This window comes from Cyprinodon tularosa, unplaced genomic scaffold (assembly GCF_016077235.1).
Source record: "Cyprinodon tularosa strain WSP-4 unplaced genomic scaffold, ASM1607723v1 ctg584, whole genome shotgun sequence".
Lineage (NCBI taxonomy): Eukaryota > Metazoa > Chordata > Actinopteri > Cyprinodontiformes > Cyprinodontidae > Cyprinodon > Cyprinodon tularosa.
In genome coordinates, this window is record NW_024039323.1 from 151369 (window position 1) to 166901 (window position 15533).

Genomic DNA, 15533 nt, shown 5'->3' on the forward strand with positions numbered 1-15533 from the left:
CTCTAACCGCATTTTTTTTTTTACACACATGCGTCATAGCGTCGCCTCTAAACACGCATGCGCGACACAGTATCACAACAACAATGGCGCCGTACTGTGTTGAATGGTTGCTGCTCATGCTACTCACCCTGCTGTCGGGCTTACAACAGAATCTTCTTCTTCTGGAATATCTCCAGGAAGAACAGAGCAATATCGACGAGATAGTTCAGCACCTGAATTTGACTTAACTACGAAAATGGACCCGCAGGGCAACCATTTATAATTATTAGTGCGCATGCCCAACATTTCGTCGATTATTTTTGCTTTGGCACCACAGCGCCACTTACAGGCCTGGCATACATTTTGCAGCGTTTTCATGCATTCGTGTGGACGATCACATTTATTTTACGTCTCCGTCTTTACGACAAACGTTTTGGAAAATATCAGCGTTTCGTGTTCGTTTTGACTTCGTGTGGACGGGGCCTCAATCAACAGGTGAGGTTTCCTTATGGGCAGGAGGTGATTGCAGGTGGTGATGAGCCATTGGTTGAAGGTGGAACTAAGGGGGCCAATGGATGGGACTGAAGTCAGATCCCCAGAAACCAGGAAGTAGGCGGGTCTTTCCAGAGGGCCATGCAGCCTACTTAGTAGAGGTGAGAAACAGGGAGAATAAAGAAAATAAAGGGGAAACACAAATATGATGGCGACAGCCGTAACAGGACTTACAATCATCATCATTCATTTTTATATTTGTTATTTTGCAGTAATAGAGATAGAAAAGCATAGAAAATAAAACAGCTACTGTTTATTATCAGTTCAAAGTGACAGTGATTAAGATTCGAAGTGTCAGGATTGAAGCCATACGAATTTAGAAAAGCTTTGAAAACATTGTGATTCAGTTGTGTTGTTTAAAACTAAACCTTCAATGTCTTTAAAAAAATAGATTTTATTCGTATGTATAAACCATAAACGATGTACTAATTTATATGCATACATTTATATATTATTTGCTTACATAAAATGCAGTTAAGTAATTATTTCAAAAACGTTTATTTTTGCTTTAAAAACAGTTTTTAAATTACATTACATGTTTTTTGGGCTTTTTTTTGCATTTTAAAAAATTGTATTACCATGAAGTTCAATGTGTTTATGATAAGTGTGACATGCAGGACAGATATTCCCACCAGAGCAGTGCATCTCTGTAGCTTCTCTTCAGATAATAATGTTCTCTTCTACTGTATATTTGTATCTTTGTGTCTGCTGGTCTTAATGATCCTTTTCTTCCACTAATGTTTTCTAACAAACCTCTGCAGTCCTTACTGTACAACTTCTATATTACATCTTTCTTAATACTTTTCCCTAATTAAGGATGCTCTCTTGGTAACTAATGGCTCTGGAGTTTTTTTTTTTTTTTTTTTTTATCCAATAATGATTATATGTACTGTAGACATATCTAATCTTACTTCCTTTTCACAATTATTATCTACTTTATATATTTTTTTCTATTGTAATACAATAAAACAATAAAACATGTTCAATTCTGCAGTGATAACATCTAAAAAATGTAACAAAAGTTCCACATTAATACAGAATTATATTTTCTTTTCATCTGCTGGCTTCATAATTTGCTGATCTTTCACTCACCTTGGAGATATTTCTAAGCTCAGGGGAATCTTTCAGTCTGCCTCTTCCTGTGTTGCTGCTAACTCTGCGGTAGAAAAGGTCATGCTTTGTAGAAAACGTTTATTAAAAATCTGAAGCTGTAGTTTTACATTTGGCTCTCTCTGTCTGCTGGGGCCGATGCATGTTGTTGCTAGAGAAGGGTGAAGCCAAGGTCAGTTGAGTTCTCTTCTCTCCTGAGGCTTAAAAGAAAACTAAAATCCTGCAAAGTGCACTGTCTTCTTAAGCTGCAGAATAAAAGGGTGGTGGAGCCAACTGGTGGATCGATGTGCAAAAGGAGAAAATTGTTCTTGGAAAGAGAAGGATTTTTAGTCTTTAGTAGGCATGTGTGTTTGTTTATGAATTCCAAAGACCAGAGCAAAACAAATCACCTCAGAGTAATAGGATGATGGAAGATAATGTCAATCCAAAACAACAAATACCTTGTGAAAGCTAATTTGAAATCATATTTGCTCCTTGTAAATATTGACCATGTAACCATATTGACCAACAAAGACCATCACCACCCGAGCCAACCAACGGCCCTGGATGACTGAGGAGGTCCGCCACGCGCTAAAAGCACGGAACTCAGCCTTCAAGTCTGGTGACAAGGAGGCACTGAGGACAGCTAGAGCCACCCTGAACCGTGCCATCAGGTTAGCAAAGCGGAACCATAACCAAAAAATCCAGCATCTGTTCCACGACGCCAACAACACCAGGAGCATGTGGCAAGGCATACGGGCGATCACAGACTACAACACGCCCCCTGCCCCGGTGGATGAAGTTGATGCTGACTTCCTAAACGGACTAAATAACTTCTTTGGGAGGTTTGAGGCACTAAATCGCACTCCAGCAGTGAAGGCTGTCCCACATCAGGAAGAGGAGGTTCTCTGCCTTGACACAGCCGACGTGTGGAAGACTCTGAGGAGGGTCAACCCGCGGAAGGCCCCAGGTCCCGACAACATACCTGGGCGGGTGCTCAAGGAGTGTGCAGGTCAGCTAGCTGGTGTCCTCACGGACATTTTTAACACCTCGCTGGAGCAAGCCACAGTGCCAGCATGCTTCAAGTCTGCCTCCATCATCCCAGTGCCAAAGAAACCTCAAGTCACCTGCTACAACGACTACCGGCCCGTCGCACTGACTCCCATCATGATGAAGTGCTTTGAAAGGCTGGTAAAGGAACACATCGTCTCCAGTCTCCCCCCAACACTCGACCCGTTCCAGTTTGCCTACCGGCGAAACCGCTCCACTGAGGACGCCATCTCCTCTGCTCTTCACCTGAGCCTGGCCCACCTGGAGGAGAAGAACACCCACGTGCGGATGCTGTTCCTGGACTTCAGTTCAGCGTTTAACACCATCATCCCACAGCACCTGGTGGGAAAGCTGGAACATCTGGGCTTCAACACACCCCTTCGAAACTGGCTGCTGGACTTCCTCACCAACAGACCTCAGTCAGTCCGGGTCGGTCAGAACACCTCTGATGTCATCACCCTCAGCACGGGCTCCCCTCAGGGCTGCGTCCTGAGCCCCCTGCTGTTCACCCTGATGACATATGACTGCGTCCCCAGGTTCACCACCAATCACATCGTGAAGTTTGCGGACGACACCACGGTGGTGGGCCTCATCAGGGACGACAACGACCGGGACTACAGAGAGGAGGTGGAGCAGCTGGTGGACTGGTGCAGTGAAAACAGTCTGATCCTGAACGTGGAGAAGACGAAGGAGATCATCGTCGACTTCAGGAAAAACCGCCCCCACCATGCTCCACTGCTCATCAACAGCTCAGCTGTGGAGGTGGTCAGCAGCACAAAGTTCCTGGGGGTGCACATCACGGACAACCTCACCTGGACTGTAAACACTTCATCTCTAGTGAAGAGGGCACAGAAGCGCTTGTACTTTCTGCGGAGGATGAGGAGAGCCCGCCTGCCCCCGCCCATCCTCACAACCTTCTACAGAAGCACCATAGAGAGCATTCTGACCAGCTGTCTCTCTCTGTGGTGTGGAGGCTGCAGAGCTTCTGACTGGAAGAATGTGAGGAGGGTGGTGAGGACAGCGGAAGGAATCATTGGGGCTCCTCTTCCCTCCATTAAGGACATTTCATCACAGCGCTGTGTGTCCCGAGCCCGTAATATCATCAAAGACCCCTCACACCCCCACCATGGACTGTTCTCCCTGCTGCCCTCTGGAAAGAGGTTCCGCAGCATCCGCTGCAGATCCACCAGGTTGTGCAACAGCTTCTTCCCCACTGCCATCAGACTGTTGAACCTTTGATCCACAATCCGAACTCTGCACCTATTGCACATTATCGGGCATCAAATGCTGCTGAACTTTTAACTTTTAGCCCTTTAAATTGTTCATCTCATTGTATTTTTCAATAACGCATTTTTTGCACAAATGCCATTTTGCACTGAACCACTGCAACTTGCACACTGTCTCTTATCCTCTGCACTGTTCACACTTTGACCACTGCTGCACTTTTTGTATTTTTCTATAACTCGTGCCATTTGAAATATCAATGCAACGTTCATAAGCTGTATGTAACGCAATTTCGTTCTGTATGCACCCTGTGCATACAAAATGACAAATAAAGAAGTCTAAGTCTAAGTCTAAGTCTAAGGTGGCAGAGAGGCGCAATAGGTGTTGCAATTACATAAACATTCAGCATGTACAAAAAGTACTTTAAACACAGAAATTAGGCTAGAATTCACAAAAATTAGGCCAGCAAAAAAAAAAGAAAAGTACCAAACACAAAAGTAAGAGCAACACACATAACGCATTCAAAGGAAAATTACTGTAATGGACAGATGAGCCAGTAACATAAAATATATTTAAAAAAAATATATAAATACATACAATTGCTGCAAAGACAAAATATTGTGCAAACAAATAAGTGATGCCAACACAGAAATAACAACTGCATGAGAAGGAAAAATTCCGCAAGGAACAAAACCAACTGAAAGTTGAGAAAAGCTGTGAACTAGCTCTGTATAACAAACTTGCTCCAGACCACTAGAGGGAAATAATTGCTGACTCATATTTGGCCAGGAGCTTAGCAAAAACATAGGCTCTGTTCGAAAACCTAGGACGTGTCCTCCAAGGACGCGGTCTACCTAGACTGGATCCTAAAATAAGGAGACCGGAAGAGTTTAGGCTGTAAATTCGACCAGGTCTACCCTTCTGCGGGTTTTACTGCTGTATGCTCTGTTGCTTAGCAACCGTAAACGTTGACACACAAAGCAGGAAAAGAATGAATACAGAAGTTTTCAAAACTGTTTATTTATTTCTTTTTTATTGTGAAGTGAACAAAGACTACATTAACAAGAATCCAGAATGGAATAAATGTTCCAACCACCGGGAGCAGGAACAAATAAAATCAAATGTAATAATAGAAACCTTAGTCAGTTAAAATACCTGCTGCTGTCATTCTGCACATCTCTGATGTTGCTGCTATTTTCGATATATCCATTACTGTAAAAATTTTCATAGCTGCATATTGGTTATTTATTCCCCAGTCTTTTATTGTTAAAACACTTTACAGTATTGTATTGTTTATATTTTAACTCTTCCCTATTATGTTATTCTTATACATTTTTCTAAGGTCCACATTTGTGTGACCATTTTCAATAATCTTTCTGCTGCTGTAAATTTGCCCATTGTGGGACAATAAAGGGATTTTCTATTCTATAAAAGGGGTAGAAAGATATAAGTAAATATAAACAATGTATTTATAAAAAATATATCTGCAAAATCTCTAATATTTAACAACAAAAAATACGTAGTTAAGCATATTGTGCAAAACAGCAATAAAAAGATAAAAATCCTATCAGATTTATAGTCCCCACCCTGCAGATATATTAGAATCTGTCCTTTAATTACAGCCAAACCCATTTACACAGTAACAGATAAAAACCTTTAGATAAATCAAACACTAACTATTAAATAACTTGTATTATATTAAACTGAACTTCCAATTTTCACCACTGTTCGGCGCCAAGTAACCTTTACTTTGATCACAGCTTGCTTTGTCTCGCAATGAATCCTGGGATATCCAAGAATACCGAGGATACATCAGACCCGTCCTTCAAATCGGGCAAAAAGACGGACGCATTTTTAGGCCGCATAACGAGGACTCTTGGAATCCGACCAGACCTCGGAGCCGCGCTATGACGTAATCGGCCTTCGAATCCGGTCTTCCAAGGATGCGTCCTAGGTTTTCGAACAGAGCCATAAATGGGATGTTGAGAGAAATTCAAGCTCCTTCTGAATTATGCAAATCAGTAAGGATACTTAAGCTAAAGTGTAAGTATTTCAATTGCCGTCATGATAAGTACTGTCCAAATAATGCTGGCAGTAAGGAATTCTCTAGGAAGAGGAGAGTAGTGTGCTACTATATAAGGCTTCAAACTCAACGTTAATTCTGACATTTTGAATTGAAAACGCTTTTTTTCACTTTTTTGGTAGGAAGAGGAAGCAGGATGCTTTTTATCGATAGTTCATTTAGCACAGGGACCACCCAACATTTCTGTGGCACTTAGGAGCTATAAGGTTTCCCATAATCCTTTGGGTGACAGAACATGTACGCACAGCCCACCTTACAGAGTTCTTACAAGTTGTTTTAATGGTTATAGAGTCAGATATGTGGCGGTAGTGTTTGATTTATCTAGTTTAGTGAGTTAGGAGTTTAATTTTTTTATTGTTGTTTTGCACAATATGCTTAACTAAGTATTTTTTGTTGTTGAATATTAGAGATTTTGCAGATACATTTTGTAGATACATTGTTTAGATTTACTTATATATTTTTAACCCTTTTATAGAATAGAATAGAAAATCCCTTTATTGTCCCACAATGGGCAAATTTACAGCAGCAGAAAGATTATTGAAAATGGTCACACAAATGAGGACCTTAGAAAAATGTATAAGAATAACATAATAGGGAAGAGTTAAAATATAAACAATAAAATTCTGTAAAGTGTTTTAACAATATAAAACTGGAGAATTAATAACCAATATGCATCTATGGACATTTTTACAGTGATGGATATTTGAAAATAGCAGCAACATCAGAGATGTGCAGAATGACAGCAGCAGGTTATTTAACTGACTAAGGTTTCTATCATTGCATTTGATTTTATTTGTTCCTGCTCCCGGTGGTTGAAACATTTATTCCACTCTGGATTCTTGTGAGTATAGTCCTTGTTCACTTTAACTTTAAAAAAAATAAATAAACAGTTTTGAAAACCTCGGTATTCATTCTTTTCCTGCTTTGTGTGTCAACTTTCACGGTTGCTAAGCAACAGAGCATACAGCGGTAAAACCTGCTGAAGGGTAGAGACCTGTTCGAATTTACAGCCAAAACTCTTCCAGCCTCCTTATTTTCAAGGACTTCGAAGGATCCAGTCTAGGTAGACCGCGTCCTTGGAGGATACGTCCTAGGTTTTCGAACAGAGCCTCTGATTAAGAACAGGGCTGCCCGCACTGACGCGGCTCAGGGATTACGTTACACGGAGCGTTGTCCGCAGTGAAATCAGGACATTTCCTCACTTTCTAAAAAAAACCCGGTACGCCCGGGACAGGACGTGAAATACGGATATGTCCCGGGAAATACGGACGTTTGGTCACCCTATACAATTTATTGTATTTGGAATCAGCCTCGGACTTTAAAAAAATACTAAAAGGTAAAAGTATTTCTGTTTCTTCCCTTTAAATCTCTTTTTGGCAAATTGGAGGGTCTGACCCTTCAGGGTCTGTCTGGACCAACATGAGTTAATAGCAGACTTCACTTAGGGTCTATTATGCAGAACTAGTGTTTAGATTTGCTTGACTTAGAGTTTTTTTTTTTTTTGCTACTTGCAGCATTTTTTGTATTTAGTGTGTAAGAATACAGTGTTTCTTTGCTGTGCTTCCATGTATTTGCAGCAGGTTTGCACTTTGCTTCCATTTTCTGTGTTTGGATTATTATGTATATTTGCAACTCACAACATGTGTGATAAACTAATTATTGTAAAAAATTGAATATTTAAAGCAAAATTAGTGGAATGTGATGAACCGCAACTGTTTTCAAAGGTTTCTTTTAAAATCAAGAATAATTTTTTTATTGTTTTTTCTGATATCTTCAGCTATCTAAGTAACTCAAAGATATGTGTATTTAAAGCAATGGAGGGCTATATACATACATATGTATAAAGATACACCGATCAGAGATTTTATGGCCATTTTCTTTTCATACATTTTCTAAAAATAAGCCATACTTATAAAAAAGAATACTTCTACAGTTTCAGGTATGAGACCCTTATTTTAATGGGGATATTTCCAAACTGTCTACATACCTAATCCAGAGAGATTCATTACAGGCCTCAGAGTTGGGGGAATAGGTTTAGCAACCTGTTATTTTCTGAAGGTTCCTGTTTAGATGTGCGAAAGAAAAAAGAAGGGATAGCCCTGATGCCTCCATAAAAAAAGTTCAGATTGTTTTCTGCATCGCTGCCCCTGGTTTTGTTCACTGTGACCCTGAAAATAGCTTTTATACTCAGCAACAAATTACATACTCAAAATATTATAGAAAGACCCATTAGCTCTTTGTTATGGTTCATTACTGATAAGAAAGCTGATTGAATTTTTTGCTTTAAATCACAGATCAGGGAAAGACGGCAGTGACAACATCCAATACAGTAGGCCACAACAGCCAATTTCCCATTGCATCAGAAGACATCTTTGATTATTTATGCTTATGACTGACCCTGCAGCAGCACGGATCGGGGTCCACTGCAAAATATATAATGAAGGCAGCAGTCGGTAGCACTGGTTCAATACCCGGCCCGGGTCTTTCTACATGGAGTTTGCATGTTCTCCCTGATGATGTGTGGGTTCTCTCCAGGTACTCCAGCTTTCTCCCACAGTCTAAAAAAATTACTGTTAGGTTAGTTGGCTTCCCTAAAATTGTCTTTAGGTGTATGTGTGCATTGTTGTTTCTCTCTGTGTTGCTCTGTGATAGCCTGGCGACCTTTCCACGACCTTTCTCGTCCCTAGACAGCTGGAGATATGCACCAGCACCCCTTTATGACCCCGCTTGAGATAAGTGTAACAGAAAATGGGATGGATGGATGCTGCTTTATGTAACTATTAAGCAAATATGCATTTCTTTTGTACGATTTGCCTAATAATGGTGCTTTTACACTTCAAATGAATTACTCTCAGTCACATAGACGTGAAATGTGTCACTTTTATTAAGAGAAGGAACATGTTGACTACATAAGGGGTTGTGTCCTGGCTGGAGGTGCCGTGTGTATCTGTGTCATCAATGTTTGGTGTGCTTTATCCCAAGGTTACCTTATGTAGCTGTTGCCAGTCTGGCTGTAAGCTGTGGGCTACAGGCAGGCGGTGAAGTCTTTCTATGCTCTGCTTCAGAGCAGGTGTGAGGAGGTCTAAAGCCAGAGTCAAGGTTAGCACACAAAGGAAGGACTGTGGAGAGATGGGCTTCAGTCACAAAATGCTGCAGTGCTTGTAATACATTAAATCCAGTAGACATGTGAATAACTGTTCCTTCTAAAATGCTAAAAACATTACAGGAATTGATTTCACTTATTTATTACAAAGAGACTGATGGGATCTAAAGCCAGCTCCTACTTTTTAGCTGTATAATCAGCTCATTTTGTCTTTGTTTCTCTTTCACCTTCCTGGTTTGTTAAAATCTGACGTCATGCACTGTTGGGGGTGCAAAGCCTCAATGAAGAGGAAACTCTCAGAGAATGCTGACCCGTCCACATAGACTGAGTGAGAGACTTTGTGTGTTTGTGCTCCCTCGTGTGCCATTCTTGAAAAGCACCACTGACAAGTTTCCCTGTTGCTAACGACTTACTTGTTTCTGGAGGAAAGCAGACAGGGGATTTATTTTATTCTTCAAGTTATTATATCTAAGGAAGGATAAAGCTCAAATAGCTCCCACCTTTGTAGATTAACAACAAACAGGAAAAAGTAGTAATTGCAGCTGAAATGAGAGAGAAACTTGATCTGTAAGGGAACAAGGGTGCCTTTCATTGCTCTTTATCATACTGGGAGAACTCTGTAAACTATCCCTAGAAGCAAATATCATGTGTTTTTGGCCTCACATGCACACTCAATGTATTATAAACCAACAATTTGCTTAAGGGATGGAACATAAGCCAAATGTGCAAACAGGCTGGTTTTGGTGTAAACAGGTATTGCCGTGTTCGCTATGATGAAAACCTTTATTTATACAAACTTCGTCTTTGCAGTCTTCAGGTTAAGAAGTCTGTACGCAGCAGAAAAAATACAACCAGTTTAAGGCGCCTGTTGAGCCGTCTGTCCTGGAGAAGAACACAGAAAGACAGGCTACTCTGAGTCTTTGTTGCTGGGTGTTTCACACCAAAATAAAATACAGAAAAATCCTGAAGGAAGATAAAAGCAGCATATGGTTTCTACGGCTGCATTGAGAAGGAAACAGTGCTTACTATTTTCAGACAAGCTGTGTAGGCTGAAACACGCTGTTTTGCTCCAAAGGTGTGATATTTTCGAAGCATAGTGAGATCGGCGCCTTATTGTCTCACTGTAAGTTTCCTATTTTTTCCCACATTTCCACCTTAAGACCAGCACCTGTGAAAGATTCCTCTGTGTTCTGTGAATGACTTCAAGGCAAGCTGAATAATCAAAAGGGGTCCATTTTGTTCCTCTTCCTTTAGGGTTATTATAATTTTCTCTTTAATGAAAACGTCCTCCCTCCCCTTCTTCCTTTGTTCCATTAGAGAACTTTGCTTTCTTTAAACTCCTGTAACATCCAGTGCACTCACAGGTCGTCGCTGTATTTACAGAGATTGTTGCACCCACTTACATTAGCCATGACTCTTCGCTCTCATCTCATGGGTGGTTTACTGTATTGATGAATTTTTTTTCTCTCACAGGTTGTGACCCTGGGGAAGAACAGCCGTGGTTACCACTACATTCTGGCCAATCTTGTGAGTAATAACCGTGCTGTTCCCCTGGGAAGGGGGAAATCGGCTTTTTGCTACATGTAATAGAAAAAAATGTGTACGTTCATAGGTGGGCTGTGGTAGGAAAAAAAAAAAGGCTCTTTGTTTTGGTATTTCTATTTTCATGCAAAAGTCTTTTGCGTTGTTGTAGTCTCTGGTAATCAGTTAAGTCCACAAATTTTCAATAGGATTGCATATGTCTGCCGTCTACATTCCAAAAAGGGTTTTATATGAATTTACCTCTATATTCATATTGGAAAATCTAACTGTCTACCCATCTGACCCAAACTGCCCTCCTCACATTAAATGATATTACTTTGGTTTTAAATCAATACAGGAACCACCCAGCAGCCGTTTTTCATAAACTGGAAACTGCTTACACGCCATTGTCCTTGTCAAGTGAAACAAGATTTAGAGCAGGGGTCTCAAATTCAATATTCAAGGAAGCTTTTGACAAGTCTGAAACCACAATCTAAAACCAAAACCTTTTGCTCAACTGCAGTTTTAAATACCATCTGGGAAATGCTTCATAATCTGACTTAAAAGACAGTAAATATGTTTCAGTAGTCAGTGTGTTTAGAGATACCATCCACCAGAAATTGTGATATTTGGTGCTGTTAGTACAAATTCACTCTAAAAATTATTGAATTCCAATTTCAAAAGACACCAAGTTAGGGGAAATTTGGATGTCCTGACTGCAGGAAATTGTCAAAACCGTACAGATTTGTTATGAGGTACTGATTCCCATTTTGGTGACAGCATATGTTTATATCCTTTGTTTGTAAAAATCTGATCATGTGTAAATGAATAGAAATCTCCAATAGATTCGGAAGTTTGTAGCTAAAACTTCTGATTACCGTTGAGGTCACTTGTGTATTAACTTCACCCTAAAAGAAAGACTGATCCACATTGATCAATCATTAAATATCCCACTGCTGCTGTCCTTTTTCATTGCACATTCAATAAGCATACCAAACATTTATTAACTAAAGGTAATTTAACCTTTCCCAGACTCTGAGGAAAGAAATGTTTATTTCAGCTTGAAGATGTGATTCTGCAGCAAACAGACATGTTTTTACCCAACATGTTATTTAAGGTGTTTAAACACCAGTGTTTAAGAAAGGCAAGGCAAATTATTTGAGTTACACAATTCATTACATGGATAATTCAAAGTCCTTTATATTATTAACACGATAAAATATAAGAAAAATAAAAGCAGAATAAAAGGAAATGAAGATAAAAAAAAACATGTGTAAAACAAATAAAACAATTGGGCAACAAACATAAACTAATTATACCTCAGTTTACAGTTTAACTTTCAAGTCTAAGCAAATGGGTTTTTAACTTTGACTTTAAAGCTTTCAGCTCTTTTCCAGTCTTCTATGATTTTTTTTTTTTTTCTAGATCAGTGAGGCATAGGAACTAAATGCTGCTTCTCCATGTTTGTGTCTAGTCCTGGGTGGACAGAGTAGGCTGGAACTAGAAGACCTGAGTGGTCTGGGAGGTTGATAGACTGACAACAAATCTGTTATGTCTTGAGGTGCTGATCCATTCAGTGAGCTATGGACTGAGAGAAGGATTTTAAAGTCTATTCTCTAAACTACAGGTTACTGGAAGGACTTCAGAACCATGCTGATGTGCTGTACTTTATTAGTTCTCTCGATGAACACTGGCAGCAGCGTTTTGGATCAGTTGCAGCCATCTGATGCACTTTTTAGGCAAACTATAAAGACAATGTTACAGTAATCAATTCTACTAAAGATAAATGCATTTCAAACAAGCTCTATTTTGTCAACACAACAATGATAATAGGGTTTCAGACAACTCTGTCTCAAACAACTCTGGTGCAATTCCTTTATGACCGAATTAAATCCTGGAGGGCCGATGTGCACCTTTTAGCGGTCCATTTCCCTACACACCTGAATTAAATAGCTAAAGCAGTCAAGCTTTGCCGAGCTGTGCTAATGAGCTCAGTAATCAGGTGTGTTGACGAAGAGTTGAATCTAAGAAAATGAGGTCTGGAGTTTGAAACCACTGCTTTATGGTGTGAACGTGATCTACCCTCTGCATGACACAGCTACCATACTTGTGCCAAATGTTTCTTTTTGCCAGGTATAAATTGTTGGATAGTGTGGAATTAACAATGAAATAGACAATAACCGTGCGTCTTTTGCATAGAGCACAAAGCCATGTATCAACTTTAAGGTGTTTTATTAATATGAATTTGATAAACACTAGTAATGTAAAAATAAAATAGCCTAAAGCAGAACACAGACAGATACTACGTACAGAGGATTGCATGCTTTGCACCTTCTTCCTGTGCAGAGATTTATTACTTATGCCCTGCACACTTCTGACCAGTGACCAGACTTACTGTACTATGTGATTTGTAGTGACCGGTTGGGATTTATCTGAAGTCATCTACCTGAAAAGAAACGCAATCAGAGATAGATTACAAGTTAAAAATCTCTTTAACTGATTTAGCCAAAAGTTAACCAATAATTATTGTAAAAGCAAACTTAATAGAATATAGGTTTCTCCAAAAAAAATGTTAATACTAATGAAATTTTAATTATTCAGTTTGACAGGTGAAACCTCACATTTACATAGATTAATTTAAACCATAGAATGATCTATTAAAACTATGTACTGTATTTCTGTTCATGTTAATGATACTTTCCAGATAATAACAAAACCTGAATTATTTTTTTCTGAAAATTACTTTTGTATACAATAGATATACTGCCGACTTGCAGCAAGAAGATCCGGGTCCAATTTCCGGCCCAGGTCTTACTGTATGGATTTTGCATGTTCTCCCTGACCTTGTGTGGGTTCTCTCCGGGTAATCCTGCTTCCTCCCACAGTCCAAAAACATGGCCATTAGATTAATTGGTTTCTCAAAAATTCTCCTTAGGTGTGAGTGTCTGCATGAATTTTTGTTTGTCCTGTTTGTCTCTGTGTTGCCCTGCGATGGACTGGCGACCTGTCCAGGGTGGAACCCGCCTCTCGCACGTAGACGGCTGGAGATAGGCACCAGCACCCCTTGCGACCCCGCTTGGGATAAGCGTGTCAGAAAATGGATGGATGGATATTAAAATGTTATGCACTGTTGCCTATGCAATTATAGAGAAGGGTTGACATTGAATGATTCAGATCTGTGTGGAGAATAAGCTATAAGAGGTCATTGCTAAGTAAGGCTGATGTTCACAGAGCTCTATATCCATAGAGCTTATTCACAAGACATTGGATGCAGCCAGAGGCAGTATTTTTAAAAGTCAATAGATAAAGTGACAACAACAAAAGTGTCTTTCTTGACTGTGAAGATAAATAAAACTCAATTGTTTTTTTAGTTAAGTTTTTTTTTGTTATCCATCTTTTGTTTATACCTGCTGATACCTTCTCGGCTTGTTGGTTAAGGTTGGTTGGTATATCAAGTGTTTAAGTGGAACTTAACTTCGCTTTTTTTTTTTGTCCACGGGAGGCAGTGGTAGTAGTACCCGGAGAGAACCCACACAGGCACTCAGAGAACATAGAAACTCCAGACAGACACACAAACCTCCTTTCTACAAGAACTGCATCATATTAATTAACCAAATCTTTTTTTTTCCCTTTTTTTTTTTTTATTATTACTCTAAAGCAGGGATCTGCAACCCTTTATATGCAAAGAGTGAATTGCCCTACTGTACGTCTGGCTAAGTAAAAGTCATTTAGAGCCGCAAAATATTACATCATATTTTAATATAAAACAACTTTTTTACTTTTATATCTGCCATAGGAAATCTATTTCCAACTTAAACAGCGAACATTTGATTTGCTTCTTTAAATTAAGACAATGCAAAATAAATTATTCATAAAGATGAAGCATGGCTTTTCTTCTATAGGGTAAAATACGGTAATAATAATAAAACACATAATTTCCAAGCTAACTAAAAGAAAAATGGCTCTACAAAACATATTTCTGATGCTTTTAATGTCATTCAGTTGTGAAAATTCAATTTAAATATTCTTTATAAAAACCAATAAAGGTTCTAATACTTGTATTTATTAATATAGTATATTATTTAGTTCTTTATATCTTGGCCACTATTAAGAGCCATTGTACAGCGTCTAAAGAGCCGCATGTGGCCCTGGAGCCACAGGTTGCAGACCCCTGCTCTTAAGCATAGAAATGAATCCAAATAAAGACCAACTATATGAGTCTGTGAAGCATAATTTCATATAATACATAAGAAGCCCTTATGTATATAAAAACAAATATATCTCAAAAGGCAGTAAGTCACAATAATGATACCCCTGTCCCATTTGTGTTTTGACTCATTGTAGGGATTTTCAAATGTGAGTCTGGACAAAGTCTTCGCCGGAGGAGCCAACATTTCAGGGTTTCAGATCGTCAACCCTGAGAATCCAATTGTGCAGCAGTTCATACAGCGATGGGAGCGGTTGGATGAAAGAGAATTCCCAGAAGCACGAAACGCTCCTCTGAAGGTACTCAGGCTTTTGCAGGGCTTTATTACATTGTGCATGCAGGACACGGCAATCGTTCCTTCAGAAGTGATCTCCATCAGCTGTTCCTATCTCATCCTGTTTACGTTCATAATTCTTTCACCCTCCCCTCTCCCATTCTTCGCTCTCTGCACCGTCTTTGCTTCGCATTTCTCAGAGCAATCAATATATTGATAGGCCATGCAAGGCAAGGTTATATTGCAGCTTCAATTTACATCTAATTAAACAATGATCAAGGAAGAAATGGATTTAGAATGCCATTTAATTAGATTTCGCCATGGTGTGGTGGTCAACAAACAAGTGGCTCAACCCCTCAGTGGTGAAAAGGTCAAGAGAAGTTTCAGGGTAAGTACGTGGGAGATAAAAATCAAACTTTATCCTATATAACTACCTAACTCTACAGCAAAG

General features: G+C 39.4%; 1 protein-coding gene across 3 annotated transcripts in view; it reads left to right on the plus strand.

Moving 5' to 3' along the window:
- The window catches only part of LOC119797468 (glutamate receptor 3), a 176490-nt gene that overhangs the window by 100916 nt on the left and 60041 nt on the right, over nucleotides 1–15533 (plus strand). For all 3 annotated transcript variants that reach the window (XR_005282593.1, XM_038306547.1, XM_038306546.1), the window contains exons 5-6: nucleotides 10554–10607; nucleotides 14946–15107. Coding sequence is in view for 2 of the 3 variants with exons in the window: in XM_038306547.1 (XP_038162475.1) it covers nucleotides 10554–10607; nucleotides 14946–15107 (216 nt within the window). In the remaining variant the exon portion in view is untranslated. The remainder of the gene's footprint in view (nucleotides 1–10553; nucleotides 10608–14945; nucleotides 15108–15533) is intronic.